The following is a 21,414-nucleotide window of genomic DNA, read 5'->3' on the forward strand; positions in this document are numbered from 1 at the left end:
ACCCATGCAGACATGGGGAGAATGTTCAAACTCCTTACAGACAGTATTATTTTGCATTACCTGTCACACTTGCGTATGGGTTGATTTGTCTGGATAGCACACAAAAGAAAGTCTTTCAACTGTATCTCAGAACAGGTGACAATTAATGATATCACAAATTTAGTGCAATGCTATTACAGTGCCAGTGAACAGAGGGCACCTGTACCTCTTTCCTGATGGTAGCAGTGAGAATAGAGCACGTCCTGGGTGATGTGGATCCTTAATGATTGCTGCTGCTCTCCATCAGCATCGTACAGGGTTTCCCCTGTAATGTTCTGGGCTGTGTCCACTACCTTTTGCAGGGCTTTACGCTCAGGGGTGTTGGGAGTCCCCATACCAGATGGTGATGCAGCCGGTCAGCCCGGTTTCCACCACTTCTGGAGAAATTTGCCAGGGTTTCTGGCATCATACCAACCTCCGCAAATTCCGTCGGCGAATTTGTAGATGGTGTTACTGTCGTACCGAGCCACACACAGCCGTAGGTAGAGCAGGGGGCTAAGAACGCGGCCCTGTATTGATGGAGTTCTTCCAAAGCTTCGAGGACAGACAGAGTTAGTAGGCTAATTGGTGACATGGTGGTGTGGGTTCGTGGGGCGGAAGTGTCTGTTACTGCACCGATTCTGTAAAATTAAAGCATCTCAGCAGCAAAAATTTAAAAAACTTTTAACTTCCTGAGATACTATAATACAAGCATATGTATTGCACACATGATGAATTTAGGTTGACTACAGCTCTGTCCCTCCACTCCGCATGGAGAGCGAGGCCATTGTACATTGTTTTCACTCATAGAAACATAGAAGATAGGAGCAGGAGTAGGTCATTCGACCCTTCGAGCCTACTCCGCCATTCAACGAGATCATGGCTGATCTTAAAGTTCAGTACCCCATCCCCGCCTTCTCTCCGTAACCTTTAATACCCTTATACTGAAGAAATAGATCTAATTCCCTCTTAAACAGATTTAATGAACCTGCCTCCACTGCCCTCTGTGGCAATGAATTCCACAGATTCACCACCCTCTGGGTCAAGAAATTCCTCCTCATCTCGGTCCTAAATGGTTTGCCTATTATCCTCAAACCATGGCCCCGGGTTCTGGATTTTCCCATCCTTGGAAACATCCCATCTGCATCCATTCTGTCCAGTCCTGCCAGAATTTTATATGTCTCTATGAGATCCCCTCTCAATCTTCTAAACTCCAGCGAGTACAATCCCAAATTGTGCAATCTTTCCTCATAAGTCATTCCTGCCATTCCAGGTATCAGCCTGGTGAATCGCCTCTGCACTCCCTCCATTGCAAGAACATCCTTCCTTAGATAAGGTGACCAAAACTGCACACAATACTCCAGGTGGGGTCTCACCAAGGCCCTGTACAGCTGCAGTAAGGTATCCTTGTTCCTAGACTCAAACCCTCTTGATATGAAGGCCAACATACCATTTGCCTTTTTAACCGCCTGCTGTACCTGCATGCTCGCCTTCAGAGACTGATGTACAAGTACCCCTAGGTCTCTCTGCACTTCCCCATCTCTTAATCTATTGCCATTCAAATAGTAATCTGCCCTCCGGTTTGTATTTGATACATTGGATGTCAATATGTACAATATGTACAATAAGATGAACACTCAGTGTTCAACTCAATCGTACCTCAGAGGCCAACAGATAAACTTTTTTCTTTCTTTTTCAATCTTTTTATTATTATTATAATTTATAAACACATACAGTTCAAAGAGATATAAAAAAAATACATAGTAAGTAATGAATTAATACAGAGATATTAAACAATAATATTACAGAATAAAAATATATCATAAAAAATTTTTTTAGATCAGTTTAGGGTGTGAACTATCTCTAAAAAAAAAGATATAATTAATAACAATATATGAAAAAAGAGAAAAAAAAAACCCCAAAAAAGAAGAAAAAACAAATCTGAATTAAAAAAACTTTAAAAAAAAACCCTACAGATATAGCTAAACCATGCCGATCACTCCGATCTCATCTTACAGCCCAATTATCATACATAATCATAGAAAGAAAACAGAGCCAGATCAACTCACCACAAATGAAAATATTGAATAAATGGTCGCCAGGTTAACTCAAACTTAGAAGGGGATTCATAGACAGAGTTTCTAATTTTCTATAAATTTAAACATAGTATAGTTTGGGTAAACCATTGGAAAACAGTGGGAGGATTTACCTCTGATAAACTTATCCTCGCTGGGACTAAGTACCCCTCCATGCAACTGGATCCTGGATTTGTTGATTGAAAGACGTTGGCAGCAAAACCCTGAGCCCATCACGCACCTCAGGGCTGCGTGTTCAGCCCGCTACTGTTCACGGTGCTAACTCACAATCTCACTGCCAGGTTCAGATCCCACAGAATCATTAAGTCTGCGGTTGACAGATTGTGTGTCGAGGGCAACAGTGACGAGTCAGCTCACATAGAGGAGGTTGAAAGGCTTGTGAAGCAGTGGGAGAGCGCCAACCCATGTCTCAAGGTGGACAAGGCTTCAGGAGGACAAAGGGCCACTCCCGACTACATTTCAACGGCTCCATTGTGGAGAGAGAGTGGGGAGCACAAAGTGGGGCGGCCTATCCTGGAGCCACAACTCCTCCTCGTTACAGGAAGGCAGGGCAGTGCCTACACTTCCTAAGGAGTTTGAGGAGGGCTGTCGTCCTAACAACTTTCTAATCAATGGAACACGAGAGAGTGTCCTGGCCGGCCGCATCATAGAGAGTGTGCTACGGTAGCTGCAAAGCATCAGATCGGAGGTTAGTACAGAGGGTGATTGAAACTACTGAGAAGATTACTGGGATCTCTCTCTAATGATGATATCGACAGGGAGCAGTGGTTAAAGAGGGCTCAGAGAATCAGTGAGGACCCTTACCAACTAGCCTGCAGTATCTCTGAGACACTACCTTCAAAGAAGAGGTACAGGAGCAGAAAAACCAGGTCTGCCAGGCTTCTTCCTGCAGTAATGAGACTGTTGATCAATCCTAGAAACCTGTAAAATGTTATTATGTACATAATTTGAACCATTATGTATACAGTAGATACTCATGTAATAGTCAAGCATTTTTGACCAATTTTTCAGGTCAAATTCAGGGGAGCTCCGGTAGGCAGGCAGCTGTGGAGAGGATCCATGGTCGGGGCATCGGGAGCTCAGGAGGGCATGCAGCTGTGGAGAGGATCCATGGTTGGGGCATTGGGAGCACAGGCAGCTGTGGAGAGGATCCATGGTCAGGGCATCAGGAGCTCAGGCAGCTGTGGAGAGGATCCATGGTCGGGGCATCGGGAACTCAGGAGGGCATGCAGCTATGGAGAGGATCCATGGTCAGGGCATCAGGAGCTCAGGCAGCTGTGGAGAGGATCCATGGTCGGGGCATCGGGAGCTCAGGAGGGCATGCAGCTGTGGAGAGGATCCATGGTTGGGGCATTGGGAGCACAGGCAGCTGTGGAGAGGATCCATGGTCAGGGCATCAGGAGCTCAGGCAGCTGTGGAGAGGATCCATGGTCGGGGCATCGGGAACTCAGGAGGGCATGCAGCTATGGAGAGGATCCATGGTCAGGGCATCAGGAGCTCAGGCAGCTGTGGAGAGGATCCATGGTCGGGGCATCGGGAGCTCAGGAGGGCATGCAGCTGTGGAGAGGATCCATGGTTGGGGCATTGGGAGCACAGGCAGCTGTGGAGAGGATCCATGGTCAGGGCATCAGGAGCTCAGGCAGCTGTGGAGCGGATCCATGGTCGGGGCATCGGGAACTCAGGAGGGCATGCAGCTATGGAGAGGATCCATGGTCGGACATCGGGAGCTCTGGTGGGTGGGCGGACAAGGCGTCAGGAACTGAGATGGGCGGGTGAACAGGGCCAAAAACAGTGGAGGGGGGGCAGGGGAGGGAGGAGGACTTTTACGCGGGTCATACAGAAAACACAATTTTTGGGTAAAAAAAGGGAATCAACTATTATACAGAATCGACTACTACCCGAGTAAATAGAATGTATGCTGTATGTGCGTAGGGTGTACTCTATGTATGTGTACCTATGCACTATGGATGGAGATACACTGTACATCAGATTGGATATGAATATGTACAATAAGATGACAATGAACTTGAACATGACTGAAGTAAATAAAAATTATGAAAGGTAGACTGCACAAATATTTTCCAGATGCAGAGGGAAAGGAGAGAACAGAGTTATGGAGAGGGGAAAGGGATTTAGAGGAGATTTGAGAAGGACTTCTTTTGTCGAGAGTGGGAGTATCTGCAGTGCAGGACTGGAGAGAGTTCTGAAGTACTAACAGTGCTTGCAAGGTGTCTTCATAAATCACCTGGACACTGAATGGATTAATACAGGTCAGTGTAGGCTGACTGGCCTCTTTCCACGTTGAGTGCAAACTAGTGAGATAATTGCAAAGACAGACAAGGAAGTGAGACTGCCAGAAATTGTCCGTCTGTTAAAATGATTATATTTTGCCATCATACATAACCATGTATGTGGTCATTCATATTTCTTCATTGGGAATGGCATTAAAGCCAGGAAGACAAATGTAAATCCATTTGTCACTGACTTACTCAAAGGAAAGCAAATTGCACCGTCAACAGGTGCCCATCACGTCAGGTACTTCCTGGGGTTTCCCTTGATGGCTTTTTAAAGAGAAGCATCTGTTGATATCCAGAGGCCAAACTTCAAATCCCCAGGCATGCAGTTTGACAGGTGCTAAGCTAAGTAATCTTCTGAAATCTTCTTGCCATTAACTTACTCCCATTCGTGGCACAAACTGTTTTTTGAGCTCAAAATACTTGTCAGTGTCAAGCATAAATCCCCAAAATTCTACTTCTCGGCCTATAACGTTCTCCCCGTGTCTGCATGTGCTTCCTCCGGGGACTTCAGTTTCCACCCACCCTTCAAAAATGTATCAGGGGTTGTAGGTCAATTGGGTGTAATTGGGCGGCACGGGCTAGAAGGGACTGTTACTGTGCTGTATATCTAAATTTAAATTTACAAATTTAACTGCAGTCTCATGCACATCTTAAGCGAATGTATGACTGCCAATATCAGAGGTTAAAAAAAAAGCACAAAAGCAGCATATAATGAAAATTAGAATTTTTTTTCATTGTTACAACAGTAAAATCCCCATTATCTGGCACTCAAACAACTGGCAAAAAAGTTGAGGAAATAAATACATAAATTGATTGATTGATTGAAAGGTAAATGAAATTATAAATGTTTAAATGCAAGTTTAAAATTATAAAATGTTCATAACCCCTTGGTGAAGATGGGAGCCAACATTCAGGCAGCGGAGTGCCTTGGCCATTCCCAAAGCCGCTGTTTCAATAAAATAGCGTCACCCAGGATGAAGAACTGGGTGATACCGTTCGCTGCTGGGGTGACTCTTCCAAAATGTCTCCCTAACCCTGCCTGGTAAGAATCTATATTTTTATTAGTCCACTATTAAGTATCTGTAAACTTGGTTTGGGGTGGGGGGGGGGGGGGGGGCAGTGGGGGTTAATTATGACGGTGACAGTGTTAGTGTAGCACAAGGTTTCCCAAACTTTTTTCTTTCCAGTCACATACCACTTTAAGTTATTCCTATGCTATAGGTGCTCTGTGATTAGCAAGGGATTGCTTAAGGTGGGATGTGAGTGGGGGGGAAAAAAGTTGAAAATCACTGTTTAAATCGTACCTCATTGATTCATTATGTGCTCGGTTTCAGAACGCCAAAGGAAATGGACCAATGACAATTTTTCTCAAGCAAAATATTCCAATACAATCGGGTCTAGAGCAGTGATTCTCAACCTTCCCTTCCCATTCACATCCCACCTTAAGCAATCCCTTACTAATCACAGATTACCGATGGCATAGGGATTACTTAAAGTGGGATGTGAGTGGGATGAAAAAGGTTGAGAACCACTAACATACGGGGTCTGTAGCTCAATTGAGTGGCACAGGCTCTTGGGCCGGAAGGGCCTGCATAGATAGGTACACAGCCGTATCTACTTCTTGGGCTGAAAGTAGTATCTGAGTGGAAAGAAAAAGTTTGGGAAACCCTGTAAGTGGCTAGCACAGTGTTAGCGACCGGGGTTCAAATGTGAATTTTGAAAGTTATGGGATTAAAGTGAACTTTACATAATTAAGGACTACAATATTGATTCTTTTCAAATTACTTTACATTTTCCATGGTCTTTTAGCTTTTAAATGGTGTAATCTTAATGCAGGTGCATTAGTTAGGCATTGGAAAAGTGAACCTCAGGCAACCGGAAAATTTATAGGGGACGGATAATAGGGATTTTACTGTATTCAACAAGTTCACCTGCGCCTGCCGGAGAACTGAATTAATGTTTCAGGTTGAAGAACTTGCACCAATATTTAAAAAAGCTAGAAACCAAGCATGCATTGAGGGTCAAGGGAGGGCTCACGAGGTTGAAGGAGGAAAAGATGTGCATGTGGGAGAGGGGTGGATGCGGCAGTGCTGGCTAAGAGAGGGTAATGCTTATTCTTCATTGCAGCTGATCTGATAGGAGGTGACAGAAACAGAAAATGAATGAGAGAAAAAGTGAGCTGCCTGGGGACACAGAGACAGAGAGGCAGACGGGAAGGGATGAGTGGACAAGGGAGTTATGGAGATGGTAGTCCCTGCAGTAGGCAGAAAGGGATGGGGAGAGGTAGATGTATCTGGTGGTGGGGACAAGTGGCACCTGGAGGAAATCACAGGAATGATGTGTTGAACATAGGGGCTGATGGAGTGAAAAGTGGGGACAAGAGGAATCCTACCCCTGTTTGGAGGGAAGGAGGTAAGAGCGGAGACCAGGAGTTGACTCTATTGTTCACAGCAGAGGGGAAGCTGTATTGCTTGAAAAAGGAGAGCAGAATCCAGCACCTGTGAGCCTCCAACTTCCATGAGTTTGTGATTGGTTGAATTTAGACCAACCGGATTTGATTACATTTTAAATTTAAATGTTATATTTCAACGGACAGCAGCGGTAAGAGGCCATTTCGGCCCATAACCCCAAGCTGCCCAATTACACCCAAATGACCTATAACCCCCGGTACATTTTATTTTTGAACGGTGGGCGGAAACCGGAGTGCCCGAAAGAAACCCACGCAGTCACAGGGAGAACATACAAACTCCTTACAGACAGTGCAGTATTCAAACCCCAGTCCTGGTCGTTGGTGTTGTAACAGCGTTGCACTAACCGCTACACAAACCGTGACACCATGCTTTTCTTATTACAGAATCAACAGGACCTACTGGGATAATACAGCAGATTGCCAAGTGGAGGGCGGGGAACATCTTGGCTTCATTTCTGGGGAGAAAGTCTTGACAGCCTCGACTAGGGCGTGGTCTAGTCCCAGAGATTTTGCCAAGTAGGTTCTTTCCTCCATTTCTTGATAGAATACAAAGTAAACCCACTAGTGCACAAGGGTGGCTGAACATGTTTGTTGTTGTTTCATCTGTTATTCAACAGTCTGTTCATCACCGAGGGTGGAGTTGTTCTGGAGTCTCCTCCTTCGGTTGGTTAATTGTGCATTGCTATTCATGAATAGATTATGGCTAAGATTGTAGTGCTTGGATTTGATCTGCTGTCATGAGATTATTTAGCTCCAATCCAAGCTGTTTAGCACACATCATCCCGTGTGGCAGTTTCACTGGGTTGGCACTTCATTTTAGTTTGGTTCACTCAACTACTCTTCTCACCGAGCCATGCTTGTAATGGTCGATGGAGCTGAAGTGCCAGTTGATGAAGGAGACAAAGATGATGTGGTCAAACAATAATCATGGCTTTTATTAGCAGAAACTCATGGTACGATAATAAGACAATAGATGCATATACAGTTATATCCAAGGGGAGTCTCCTTAACAGTAGAGATAATACACAGCCAATGTTAGTACAGCAAGGCTCGTCAGAGGGGAGACAGGCAGCTTGGCAGACATTCACCACAGGAGCATACACCACGACACAAGGTAATGAAGTGCGGGGGTGCGCAGTTCTGCTCTCGTGGGTTGTACACAGCGTCTCGCGTTTTGAATTGCCGATCAGTTCGGAATCGGCCCCATTTAGCATGGTGAAGAATAGCTTCCATGTGGAGACGGCATACTGTCATCACAAGAGAGCGCGATGGTCATTTGTTGGTCTGCCTGCAGCCAGCCCAGATCTGAGCTGTCAGTGCTGTCCATCAGGACTCGACGTGCTCAATCAGCAAGGGTGTCACTAAGCTGCTAGTACTGAGGGACACTGAATTACAAGTTCATTTTTCTCCCCCGCTCTGAGAGATCCAGAAGGGTAACAGGCCCTTCCGGCCCATGGAGCCTAAATATACCAATGAACCTATACAGGGTTACGAACGTCCGACTTCCAGACAGCTTGTACTGACAAACGGACTTCGCGCAGCTTTAGCGGTTCATCAGCTTAAGAAAGGAGAACGCCGTCCAACATTTTAAGTTGGATCACGTTGCCATGTACGATCAAAATCAGCGTAACAAGCCTGTTAGCCTTGCTTTAGTGCAAGAAAAGGCTCAAAGTCTTTTCAATTATTTAAAAGACAGACTTGGGAATGGCATCTGTAAATCCCGTGCATTTTTTGGAGGGTGGGAGGGAACCACGTACAAACTTCCTTATAGACAGCTGTGGATTTGAACCAGGATCACTGTCACACTAACTGGCTTGGTTAGCATATTGAGATCTTGTAAGGATGCATGTCTACTCATCTAATCACTTGCCAATGCATTTGCTTTAAGGAATCCACCAATAGGTCCCTCCAACTGCAACCCAGAGAGGCAATCTCACTTTACCTGTGCTCCCGAGCTGTTTGTAAAACCTGTATTCTAAATGAAGCTGTGGTGCTCGTGACTTGATAGGTTCCTGAAACAAAACAAAATAAAACAGGCATTATTACAGACTACCATGGATTTCCCTGTAGACTGCACATTTGGTCGAGATACCGACACAATAGAATCATGTAATCTACCAAATACGCCAGTGTATAGGACGATCTTGAAATTTAAAAATGTCACTTTAAAATCGGATCTGAAAATCCAAACCTTGAGAGCGAAGTCTCAACTCTGCTGCCGTCTTCCCACCGGCTCTAACCCAATCATGTGTATTATAATAATACAGGTCGAGTACCGCTTATCCGAAAATCCGAAAAGATCCGAGATCCAAATTTTTTTTAGTTCCAACATGATGTCACAAGTGGGAAAAAATTCCAACATCTGATTTGCCCGTGTGGGGCTCTGACACTCCGTTGGCAACAGTTCGATGACAATAACAGTTTAAAAAAAAAATGAAATCTTTGCTTCTGGCCAAGAAGATACCAAACAGAGTCCAAGTCTTCAGTTTCGGCTGCAGCCGGAGTCGCCGACAGCGATCCCATTCTCAACATCGAGTGCGGTGCCGTCCACATTGAAGAAGTCGCCTCGGGCTCCCGGGCAGGAGCAAGGACTGTGGTCGGGAACTGGCAGCGGTGGTGGGGAGGCGCTCGGGGGCCGGCGGTAGCGGTGGGGAGGCGCTCGGGGACCGTCAGCGGTGGTGGTCTTCTTTGGTAAGCAGAAATCAAGATTATTTTTGGTAAGTACTAAACGTTATTTCATGTCAATTTTCCACTTGTGGTATCATGTCGGGGTTGAAAAAGCGCTCGTTGTTGCTGTTGTTTAACTGTTGATACAGGTTTTCTGCTGATGTTACTGTGCCTGTTTACTTCCAAAATCTGAGAAAAAACCCAAAATTTGAAAAACGTCTGGCCCAAAGTGTTTCGGATAAGGGGTACTTGACTGTAATAATTGTAATAAGACACAGGAGCAGGCCCATCGAGTCTGCTCCGCCATTCAATGAGATCATGGCTGATCTGATGATTGGCTCATCTCCATCTCCCTGCCTTTTCCCCAGATCCCTTAATTCCCTAACTATGTAGAAATCTATCCAACGTTGTCTTAAATATATTTACTGAGGTCACCTCCACTGCTTCAATGGGCAGCGAATTCCACAGATTCACCACCCTCTGGGAAAAGCATTTCCTCCTCATCTCTGTCCTAAATCCACTCCCCTGAATCTTGAGGCTATGTCCCCTAGTTCTAGTCTCCCCCACCAATGGAAACAACTTACCTACCTCCATCTTATCAAGGCCTTTCAGAATATACGTTTCTCTCAGATCCTCTCTCATTCTTCTAAATTGCAGTGAGTACAATCCCAGAAGACTCAATTTCTCTGTCCTGTTGGTTACCCACAAAGTTTCAGTACTCCCCCATGGGGTTCACCCACCCAGTCTTTTTTTTTAAACTTTATTTAAAGGTTTTATCATGAATAAAACAAAAAAAATTACATTTAAAGAAAAATTAAAAAAAAGTAATTATTACAACACAGCATTAATGACCTAACTTAAATTAGTCTAACCCCCCCCCCCCCATATATACGGCCGCTAAAAAAAATCTATATATATTAAAAAAAACACCCTCACCCCCAAAATAAAGAGTGAAGAGTTAATAAAGTTAATAATATTATATATAAAAAAAAACACTCACAAACAAAAAAAAATAACAGGTAAAAATACTAATAAAAAAAGTTATCAAATCTAAAATATCACACATAAAACATATTTAAGTCAAACTTAATTGCATGTACTTAACAAATGGAGTCCACTTCAGCTTATAAAAAGACATCTTATCTTGAATTGAAAAAGATATCTTTTCCATAATTAAACAAGACTTCATCTCTAAATACCACCTATCTAAGGTTAATATATTTCTATCTTTCCAAGTAAGTGCTATACATTTCTTGGCCACCGCTAAGGCTAAATAGATAAAAGAAATCTGATAATCATTTAAGCCTGTCAATTAATGATTGCATATTCCCTAATAAAAATATATCAGGATCTAATACAACATAGATATTATATAAACTATTAAAAATAGATTGAATACATTCACCCACCCAGTCTGACTGCCATTGACTCTGGACAGGCTTAAAACGCCCTGTTACAGGAGCCAACGGTGGCTTATTTTAAAATATGCTAATAAAATTATAACCTTGACAGGGTAATCTGGTATTAAAATATTGCGACTGCACCCTCTGGCCAGCGGTAAGTGCTAGATTTGGGAGCCATCTTTAGCAAAGGGTAATCACTCAGAACCTACATTTTAGGTGAAAATTCCAGGTCATCCTGTACAGAGTCGTCCTGCATGCCAGCATTTATGGTAATTCTAAAGATTCACAGACATCATCAAAATAAAATGCTGGAAAAACTCAGCAGTTCAAGTAGCATCCGTGGAGGCAAAAGGTGCAAGTCAACATTTCAGTCAAGAATCTTGTATCAGGGCTCAACAGGATAAGATTACCAGTATTTAGGGGTGTGGCTAGAGGCTGGTAAGTGGAACCAAATGGGGAAGGAATTATGTTCAAGTCAAGTTTATTGTCATCTGATTGTACGAGTACAACCTGACGAAACAGTATTCTCTGGTCCTCAGTGCAAAACATACAGGCACACAACCAGGCATAGCGCACGTACAGACAAATAATACATATGCAGGACGAGTATTTAATCCAAATAAATAGACAGGTTTTGTATCGATGGAACCAGGAAGGGGAGTAGATGAACAAAGGAAGAATCAAACTGGTCTGGGGGCACCAATATCCCTGAGCAGAAACCCCTGCAAAAGGTAGCGGACACAGCTCAGGACATCACAGGCAAAACCCTTTCATCCGCAGGGGACGCTGCCGTCGGGGAACAGCAGCAATCATCAAGGATCCACACCACCCAGCACATGCTCTGTTCTCGCTGCTGCCATTAGGAAAGAGGTATCGGTGCCACAAGACTTGCACCACCAGGTTCAGGAACAGCTACTAACCCTCCACAATCAGATTCCTCAATGACAAACTCAATCAGAGACTCATTTAAGGATTCTTCCTTGTGCACTTTATTGATTTTTTTCCCTCTCTGTATTGCAGTTTGTTTACTTTTCTTTATTTGTTTACATGTGTACAGTTTTTTTTGCATCACCAATAAGTGGTAATTCTGCCTTGCCCGCAAGAAAAGGAATCTCAGGGTTGTATGTGATGCCATGGACAGACATGATGGCGAGGGAATGGGATGGAGATTTGAAAGGGGTGGCCATTGGGAGATTCACAATATTGCGGCAGACAGAGCCGAGGTGCTCAACAGAGTGACCTTCCAGTCTGCATGCAGTCTCTCCAACATAGAGAAGACCACAGCGAGATTTAGTAGATGACTTTGCAGATTCATAAGTGAAATGTTGCTCCACTTGGAAGGACTGTTTGAGGCCCTGAATGGTGCTGAGGGAGGAGGTGTGGGAACAAATGGAGCATCTCCTACAGTCACAGGGGTAGGTCCCAAGGGGGACAATTGATGGAGAGGGAGAAGTGGGCAAGGGATTCATAGAGGGAGAGGTCCCTGTGGAAGACAGAGAGGGAAATATGTGTCTAGTGGTGGGATTGCGTAGAAAGTGGCGGAAATGGCAGAGGAGGATGTGTTGAAAGAGTGGTTAAGAAGGCTTATGGTATCCTGGCCTTCATTAGTTGGAAATTGAGTTCAAGGGTCGTAAAGTAATGCTGCAGCTCTATGAAAGTCTGGATACTGTATTCATTTCTGGCCTCATTACGGAAAGGATGTGGAAGTTTTGGAGAGGGCGCAGAGCAGATTTACTGGGATGTTGCCTGGACTGGGAAGCGTGGCTTATGAGGCAAAGTTAACAGAACTAGTTAACAGACTATGAGAGGAATAGATAGGGTGGACACCCAGCACCTTTTTCCCAGGACAACTGTACCAAATAACATTTATTTAAGGTGATGGGAGGAAAGTTTAGGGGAGATGTCAGAGGCAAGGTTTTTTTTTAAAAAAACAAAAGGATTAGTAGGTGCCTGGAATACATCGCCAGGGGTGACGCTGGAGGCTGGTACAATAGGGACATTTGAGAGACTCTTAAGACAGGCACATGGATGCAAATAAAATAGAGGGTATGGGTGTGAGGTAGGGAAGAATTAGATTGTTGAGACGGTTTACATACTGTAGGTCAGCACAACATCATGGGCTGAAGGGCCTAGACTGTTCTAGGTCACCCCCTCAGCCTTCTTCATTCCATGAAACTTAAAGATCCCCATGAGACTTCTTGCTCTCCCTTGAGAGGAAGTGCTGGCACGGTTAGCGTAACGCTGTTACAGCGCCAGCGATCGAGACCAGGGTTGAATCCTGCGCTGTCTGTAAGGAGTTTCTACGTTCTCCGTGGGTTTACCCCGGGGGCTCTGGTTTCCTCCCACCCTTCAAAATGTACATGGGGCTATAGGTCAATTGGGAGTAATTGGATAGCATGGGCTTGCGGGCCAAAAGGGCCTGTTACCGCGCAGTATGTCTACATTTACAGCACAAGGAGGTTACATGGTGTGTAATCATGGCAAATATCTTCAAGGTATTTCACTGTGGAGAGCACTTAAAAATGCAAAACATTATCTTTTAACAGGATGCATAATTGAAATCATTAAACAATAAACCCAACAGGCCTCATGCCAACCCAGCTTAGAGGAATTAATTTAAATCTCCCAACCACCAATGACTGCCTTGAAACATAAAAATGCGTCCCAAAATATTCATTAGAAACAATGTGCACTTACCAGTTTAATTGCTACATACTCATTCGTGTAGAGATTTTTACCTGAAAGAAAAAAATTAAAATTCTCAGACACACCGCAAGCCATAGATGTCTCTACACTCAACTGAACCACAATTAAAAAAATAGGCAAATCTATTAAAAACAATGCAACTGAAAAGTAAAATGAGTTGTCATCTTGAGTGTAAGAAGAGACAGTATTTAATCTCATTAAAACTTCCTTAGAAACGATTTGTCTTAATTTGCAGCACAGAATTAAAAGCTTGAAAGTTTTAATTCCAATCAGTACTCGATCACAGATCCTATTAGTGAAGGGAAGCTGTAATATCAGGATATTAAAACACGCATCTTTTCCTAATGTAAACAAACTGACTTTGCAATAGTAAAGTTGCAGCAAAACCCAATTAAAAATATGGGGGAGAAGAGGGAAGAAAGGGCGGGGGAACAGCCAAGAGACCATGGCGGACACGGAAACAGACCTGGAAGCAAGTCGCCAGGCAGGACACCACACCAGGCATGGGAGAGTCAATGGTCATTGAGCTTGAGAGCAGCAGGAATTGCTCTTGGATTTGGCTGCTTGCATTGCATGTAAAGGCTCCTCGATTCTTTTCTTTGGTGGGGGAAGAAAGTTGTTTCCTCAGTCAACAGGTGAACCCAACCTACACCCCATTACTGTCGCTAAGGCATTTCTTTACACGTCTATTGAGTACAAGTTATTCTTGTTTGGAAATACGTGGACGTGAATCATTAATGACTATTACGTTAACATGCCTGAGGGGATAAACCCTCATGACTGAATGATGTGGAAGGAGATCCTATATCGCTAAACTTTTTCAAGAATTAAGCCAGACCTGATATACGGGCACTCCCCTACTTACGATGTCTGCTCTTTCAATTTCGAATTCCGATCTGGTCCCCGCACATGCGATACGAGGTACGCGATGCTGGGCAATGGCAGCGGCGCCCGGGTGTATCGCACAGCATTTACTCTGGCGCAGCTGACTCGACCACGTGCAGCTGTGCACATTAATGGTTTTTTTTCCAGTGTGGAATAAAGATATTCAAAATTTAATTGTAAAATATGGTAAGGGCGCTACTTTTTCCGACTTACTGTTTTTTGACCTACGATGGGTTTGCCGAAACACAGCCTCTTCGTACAATTGGACAATCCAGAAGAGTTAATAACTGGGATTTGGTACTACGTCATTTTGGGAGAAGGTGGCATCACAGTCTCTTAAAACGGGTGAAAGGCCACAAAGGCAACGCAGAATTAGCTCATGTCTGCACCTGATCTGTGTCAATATGAAAAAAAAATCTGCACATTACAACTGAAAAATGGTGTCAAAGTCCTGAGAAGTGATTTCTCAAATTAAATTTAGAAAACTGAACTTCTGACATTATTCAACTGTTTTCTTCTATCACAATAAACACAGAATAATTATGTGGTCTAATGATGAAGTTCCCCACTCGGTGCTCTCCACTCTCTTCACTACCGAGTTACCATATATGCCGTTGTATAGGACGACCCGGTGTAGGACAACCCCTAAGATGGTGGCCTTGAGTGATACCCTTTGAATAAGATGACCCCCCCCTCCCCACCCCAAGTTTGAACTATATCGTTCGTGGGCCTTATTAGTAGGAATGAGGAGTCAGCGGACCGAGATGAGGTGTGGTCGCTAACAAAAAGAGATGGTTGTCGACTTCAGGAGGAGTTAAGGAAAGTCCATCCCCCCCCCCCCCCCCCCATTACATTCTACAGAGGATGTATTGAGAGCATCCTGTGCAACTGCATTACCGTCTGGTTTGGAAGCTGTACCACCTCGGACCGCAAGACCCTGCAGAGGAGAATGAAGTCAGCGGAAAAGATCATGGGGGGGGGGCTTCATTCCTACCATGAGGGACAACTACAACACTCGATGCAGGCGAAAGGCAATAAACATTGTGAAGGGCTCCACACAGCCCTCACGTAAACTGTTCTCCCTTCTGCCATCTGATAGGAGGTACTGTAGCGCTCAGGACCTTACGTCCAGATTGGGCAACAGCTATTCTCCCCAAGCCATCAGGCTCCTGAATTCCCAGAACATATATGGATAGGGTACCATGGACTTTTACTGTATACGTCTTAATATTTTAATGTGTTTAACTTCTGTTGATGTTAATAAGCTCCATGGTCCTGGAGAAACACTATCTCTTCTTTACCATGTTAGCATGGAATAAACGACAAATAAAGGTGACGACTTGATTTTAAAATAAGCCGCCATTGGCTCCTTTAACGGGCCATTTAAAGCCTGTACTGAGACAACAGCAGTCAGATTGCTGGGGGGGTGGGGTGATGGAGCAGCGTGGGAGTGCTGTCTCCTCGAGTTCTGCACAGCCATGGTCTGCCATGTAGTACTGTTTAATAATTTGCAAACCTCTGCATTCGCTACGAAATAAATGGGTACACATTGGTAGCCCTTTGGAAATCCTGACATTTACCAGCAAGATTATGGCCAATGTAATCTGATGATAATAAAGATTAAATTGTAAATAAAAACACTGCAGATGCTAAAAATCTGAATCAAAAACAAATCCTGGAAACACTCGGGTCAGACAGCACCTGTGGAAATAGAAACCGGACATTTGGATGTGACCGTTTAATGGATGAAAGGACTTGTTAAAATACTTGAAGCTCTTCGTCGAGGTGTGAGCAAAAATCAGGCAGGTATATGAATAAAAAAAGTGGGGGGGGGGGGAAAGAAAAGGCAGGAGGGAGAACACAGGCCAATAGCAAGGAGGACAAGGGTAGGAAGGCAAAAGAGAAGCTGAGAATTGATCAGGGAAGGAGGTTGGATCTGTGAATGCAGAGCTGCAGGAAGGGATGGGGGGAAAAAGAGAGAGGGGGAAGAAAGGAAAGGAGATATATGGATAGGGAAAGGGGGGAAACGAGGGGTGAGGCCTATCAGAAACTGGAGAAGTTGAAGTTAATCCCATTTGGAGGGTGCCAACCAGATGGCATTGACGAAGGGCTCAGGCCTGAAATGTTGGTTGCAGACGTTACCTCCTATGGACCCTGTGGGACCTGCTGAGCTTCTCCAGCACTTTTCTGCAGATATTCTTTCACTTCCCAAGGATTTTGTTGCATCCAGGGCCACCATTGTGCTCGTGCAACTTGCATTATCAACGTGGTCCAGCTTCCTGACTCTTTTTACACTAAAAACCCACATTTTTGGAAGTCAGCTTGCTTGTTTCCACAGAAGAAATGCCGGGTCAGTAAGTCCTTTTACACAGCAAGCCCGGGTTCCTGGAGTAAAAAAGGTGGGACATGTAGCACAGCAGTGTCGGCGTCTAGTGTGATGTAAAACGTACACGGCGGGTAGTAACATTGCTCTGTACACAATAATGGCAGTTGAGCAGCAAGCGCCTATGCTAGCCATGTACATATTTTGCACTCTTCGAATGTAAGCAAATCTGCGCGTTGTATTCAACTTTTTGAAGCTGTCGGTTAAATTTAAAATTCCTGTATTTATGCTGCACACATAAGACATCATCTCGAGATCATATTCCTTTCCCATTTGGACCCAGCTACACGGCTCGCCCTGCTTCGCCTCTGATACTACTTCACTTGGCAGATAAAAGACTTGAATTGAATCCCCCCCCCAAATCTGCCTTCACCGTAGGTGAGGTGTATTAAAGGCAAGGTTATTATACGTGGCTTGAAGTGGCAGTGTAAAAAAGGTAAAGGAAAAGGAGATTTTGCAAAAACGTGTCAGTGTATAGTGCACTTTGAAAACTGTCTACCCCACCTTAAAAGTTTTACTTTGAAGGCATTGCTGTCTGTCGTTCATGAGGTGCAATGACGATTTCTCGGTGAGTGGCAATGAGCTGTTAAATGTGCACTTAGTTAGCTTTCAAACACTGAAATGCACAAATAATTTCCTTGAAGACAAAGGCACCTTTATCTGAATTGACTTTCTGATCAACATTTTAAATCACCTGCAACTTAGTGAAAGAAGCTCCTGCTTGAATCTTAAGTACTGAAGGCTGAACAAAACTAAAAGAGATTTTTGCTGTCCATGGCTTTTGCCAGGTTTTGATTGCTCGTCAGACAGGAGCGATTTTGCAACCTTAGAAATGTGTGTCTAGATTTCAGATTACGGTACTTTGTCTTCAGAATAGATCCTGCTGCACCTTAATCCAAACAAAACCATTCTGAAGCCTCCTGGATGTGATAACCTGAGATCCGGCATATTCAAAACATGCTGGGAGGGCAGGTCAATTGGGTGTAATTTGGCAGCATGGGCTTGTGGGCCGAAAGGACCTGTTACCGTGCTGCATGTCTAAATTTTAATTTAAAACTATACATGACTTCCTTGGCAAAGCAAAGGCTCAGCTGACAGGGATTTTGGCAATGAGGGAAAGAGTCCAATTCAGGATTTGATAGCATGGCTAGGAAGCTCAGAATCAGAATTTATTGTTAAGAACGTCATAAAATTTATTGTTTTTCAGCAGAATCACATTGCAAACATTGCTATAAAATTATACTTAAAATAAATAAATTAGTACAAGAATAAAAGAAAGTGAGGCAGTGTATGTGGTTCACTGTCCGTTCAGAAATCTGATGGCAGAGGGGAAGAAGCTGTCTTCATGCCACTGGGTGTTCGTCTTCAGGCTCCTTTTATTTTATTTATATTTTAGACATACAGGCCATTTTGGCCCACGAGTTCGTGCTGTCCAATTTACACCCAATTAACCCACATTTCAGTCAGTGGGAGGAAACCGAATCCCCTGGGGAAAACCCACGCAGACACGGGGAGAACGTACAAACTCATTGCAGACAGCGCGGGTTTCGAACCACGGTCCCGATCAGTGGTGCTGTAAAGGCTTTGCGCCAACCTTGCCACCCAAAAAGATGGCGGGGTTCGGGCCTGACTCCAGGGAGTGAAGGTAAAGCCCATCTTCAGACCTGCTGTTGGCATACCGGTGCTCAATTCAACAGCATTCCAGTAAAATAGAAGTGTAGAGTGTACACAGTGAAGGTAGAACTGTGGTTATGTAGCATTTGCACTAGAGCAGTGGATTCTCAACCTTTTTCTTTCCACTCACATCCCACTTTAAGTAATCCCTTTGCCATCAGTGCTCTGTGATTAGAATGGGGTTGCTTAAGATGGATGTAAATGGGAATCACTGCTCTAGACCCATTTGTTACTCAAATATTTGGCTTTGTCATTGGCCCATTTCCTTTGGAGTTCTGAAACCGTGCACATAACGAGTCAATCAGGTACGATTAAAACAGCGGTTTTCAATCCTTTTCTTTCCACCCACATCCCACCTTAAGCAATCCCTGACTAATTACAGAGCAAACTTCAAGCTGTCAAGACTAATTCTGCCACTACAGTGACGAGGCACTATTTTGCCTGTGATTACTTAAAGTGGTGACTGAGTAGAAAGAAGAAGGTTGAGAACCACTGCACTAGAGAAGTGTTGCAGACAGCTACAAAGCGACTCTCTTCGTTAGAATACACTTTTGCGTTTCGCACTCGAGCCCAGCATCTGCAAACTTTCTTTATTAACTCCCCTCGTTGGAAATTTTCTAAGGGTTGTCACACTTAGTAAGAAATATCTGCGCTACACGGGGTTGAACCACATCCATCTGCATTGTCCCTAATTTCCGAGGGGAAAAAAATGTGGTGGATTCACATAGCAAAGTAAAGTTGGTTCCATTATTCCAGTAAAGCAACATGTCAGCAGAGCACAGAGAGCAGACCTGAAAAACTCTCCATTCATTAGACAGGGATGAGGTAAGGAAGGCATTTGCTGGCTTGGAATCCATAGCCCTTTTCACTCTGGCTAACCTGTAAATTGGCCGTTCACTGAACCGGTTAAGGAAGCCGTTTTTGCCGTTCACGCTGGACTACTGTTAACCGGTTTGCTGCATCCTTTCACACGGATCCTGGGGAGAGGGGCACCCATCCTCCCTCTGAGTGACTCATCGAGTGATGGTGGACCTGCCCTCCCAGAATACTGTGCCACAGAGAAACCCGTCCAGGAGTGATCCGTGCATACAGCCTTTACTCTGCTGCATGGAATTCTGGGAGGACAGGTCTGCCATTGCACACACGATCTCTCTCACTCTCTACAACTTTCCCATGGTCTTTATAAATCGTGCGCCTGAGTTCCATTGCCACTACCACACTCCTACGGTCCTTTATAAAAGTTTCTATTGGTCGGCACAACAGGGGCTGAAGGGCTCATATTGTGCTGTGCATAATGCTCAATTACGTTATAACTAGGCATGATTAATTTAAGATCATAATACATTGATCAGGATTTAATAAACTGAATACAAAATTTATACCTTTTTAATCTTTTGTTTCCTTCATTTTCCTGCACTTTCACAAAAATGTCATCAACGTGTCACTACTTTGTCCCTGGATAGTCCATGTACCTTTCACACTGGGCTCATCGGCACGCGGGCACCAGATGACCCCGGTGATGATACCCTTACCTAGGCGATCCATACCCGGGGTGATTTGACAGCCACATGCCATTTGCGAGCGTTCATATAATCCTTATATTGGCCGTTAATTACTAGGATAAGGTGCCAGTATGAAGCACTGAAGCATCAATGGGAGAGGGAGTTTCAGGCTGGTGACCAATAATTAAAACTGCAACTGGTCAAGAGATGGAGCAGCTTTAAAGCAAGAAGCAGGAAAAGGAGTGGGGAGAAGAGGTCCATGAATAAGTGATGCAAGAAAGACTAAATAGCACAAGGGAGGTAACGAGGCAAGTAAAATGACAAGCAAGTTCTTTTAAATATATTTCTATCTATAAAGAAAGTGAAATCAAGGACTTATTTAAGGACTAACTTTTACACTTTATTGGGTTTTTTTTCCCTGATCTCTATTGTACAGTTTGTTTACATTTCTTTATTTGTTTACATGTGTACAATGAGTCCGTTTTTCTTGCCCTGCCAATCAGTGGTAATTCTGCCTCGCCCACAGGAAAAAGAATCTCAGGTTTGTATGTGATGCAGTACATGTACTGACAATAAATCTGAAATCTGAACATTGTTATATTGCACGTATTATTATGAGATGACAAATATCTGGTTGAAAGCTGAGGTGTCATTCATCAAGCTTTTGTTGAGGAAACCAAGATTAGAAAAGTTTGTGCTCTGATGAAGGAAAGATCTTCCACTTGTACTGTACACCATTTACTGTCCACATTTGTTGCCTCGCCTAATAGGTGTCTCAGAAAAATGTCTGGAAGTTGACAGGCTCCTTCTGTATGGTTACAGAGTGAAGAGGGCACGGCCTCGATTGTGGGGGGTCCTTGAGGACAGAGGCTGCTTTCTTAATGCACCACCTCTAGTAGATGGAGTGGAGACTGGTGTCCATGATGGTGCAGGCACCTCCATACCAGTCAGCTTCAGCATCTGTACACATCCAGGAAAAACCCCTGGTATTTGGAATTCAAACAACCATCAGCCTCAAGCAACCGACAAAAAAAAAAGAAAATATTTTTTAAATTAAATAAATAAGAATAAAGCAGCAGGTAACAAACATGCAAGTTTATAATTCTCAGATCAGAGCAAATATTCAGCGAGCCTTGGTCGTGCTTTGCTCGTAGCAGCTGTTTGAATAAAGTTGTGTGAAACAGCAATGGCGTCGCCCAGGAGCTGGTCGACGCCGCTCGCCGTTGGGGTGACTCTCTTAAAATGTCTTCTTATCTCTGTTTAGTGAGACTCGCCACAGTCTAAGGCTTTATCTGTAAACTTGTGGGAGGGGG

General features: G+C 44.0%; 1 protein-coding gene across 8 annotated transcripts in view; it reads right to left on the reverse strand.

The window, feature by feature from the left end:
• The window catches only part of LOC138745577 (casein kinase I-like), a 168,879-nt gene that overhangs the window by 87,761 nt on the left and 59,704 nt on the right, over window positions 1–21,414 (reverse strand). For 7 of the 8 annotated variants that reach the window (XM_069902762.1, XM_069902761.1, XM_069902757.1 and 4 more), the window contains exons 3-4: window positions 13,649–13,689; window positions 8,824–8,893 (exon numbers count right to left, since the gene is read on the reverse strand). In XM_069902762.1, coding sequence (XP_069758863.1) covers window positions 8,824–8,893; window positions 13,649–13,689 — 111 coding nt within the window. Of the gene's footprint in view, window positions 1–8,823; window positions 8,894–13,648; window positions 13,690–14,755; window positions 14,792–21,414 lie in introns of those variants that run through there. The other variant, XM_069902766.1, reaches the window with a different exon arrangement.

The sequence above is a fragment of the Narcine bancroftii genome, chromosome 11 (genome assembly GCF_036971445.1).
Source record: "Narcine bancroftii isolate sNarBan1 chromosome 11, sNarBan1.hap1, whole genome shotgun sequence".
In the NCBI taxonomy this organism is placed as follows: Eukaryota; Metazoa; Chordata; class Chondrichthyes; order Torpediniformes; family Narcinidae; genus Narcine; species Narcine bancroftii.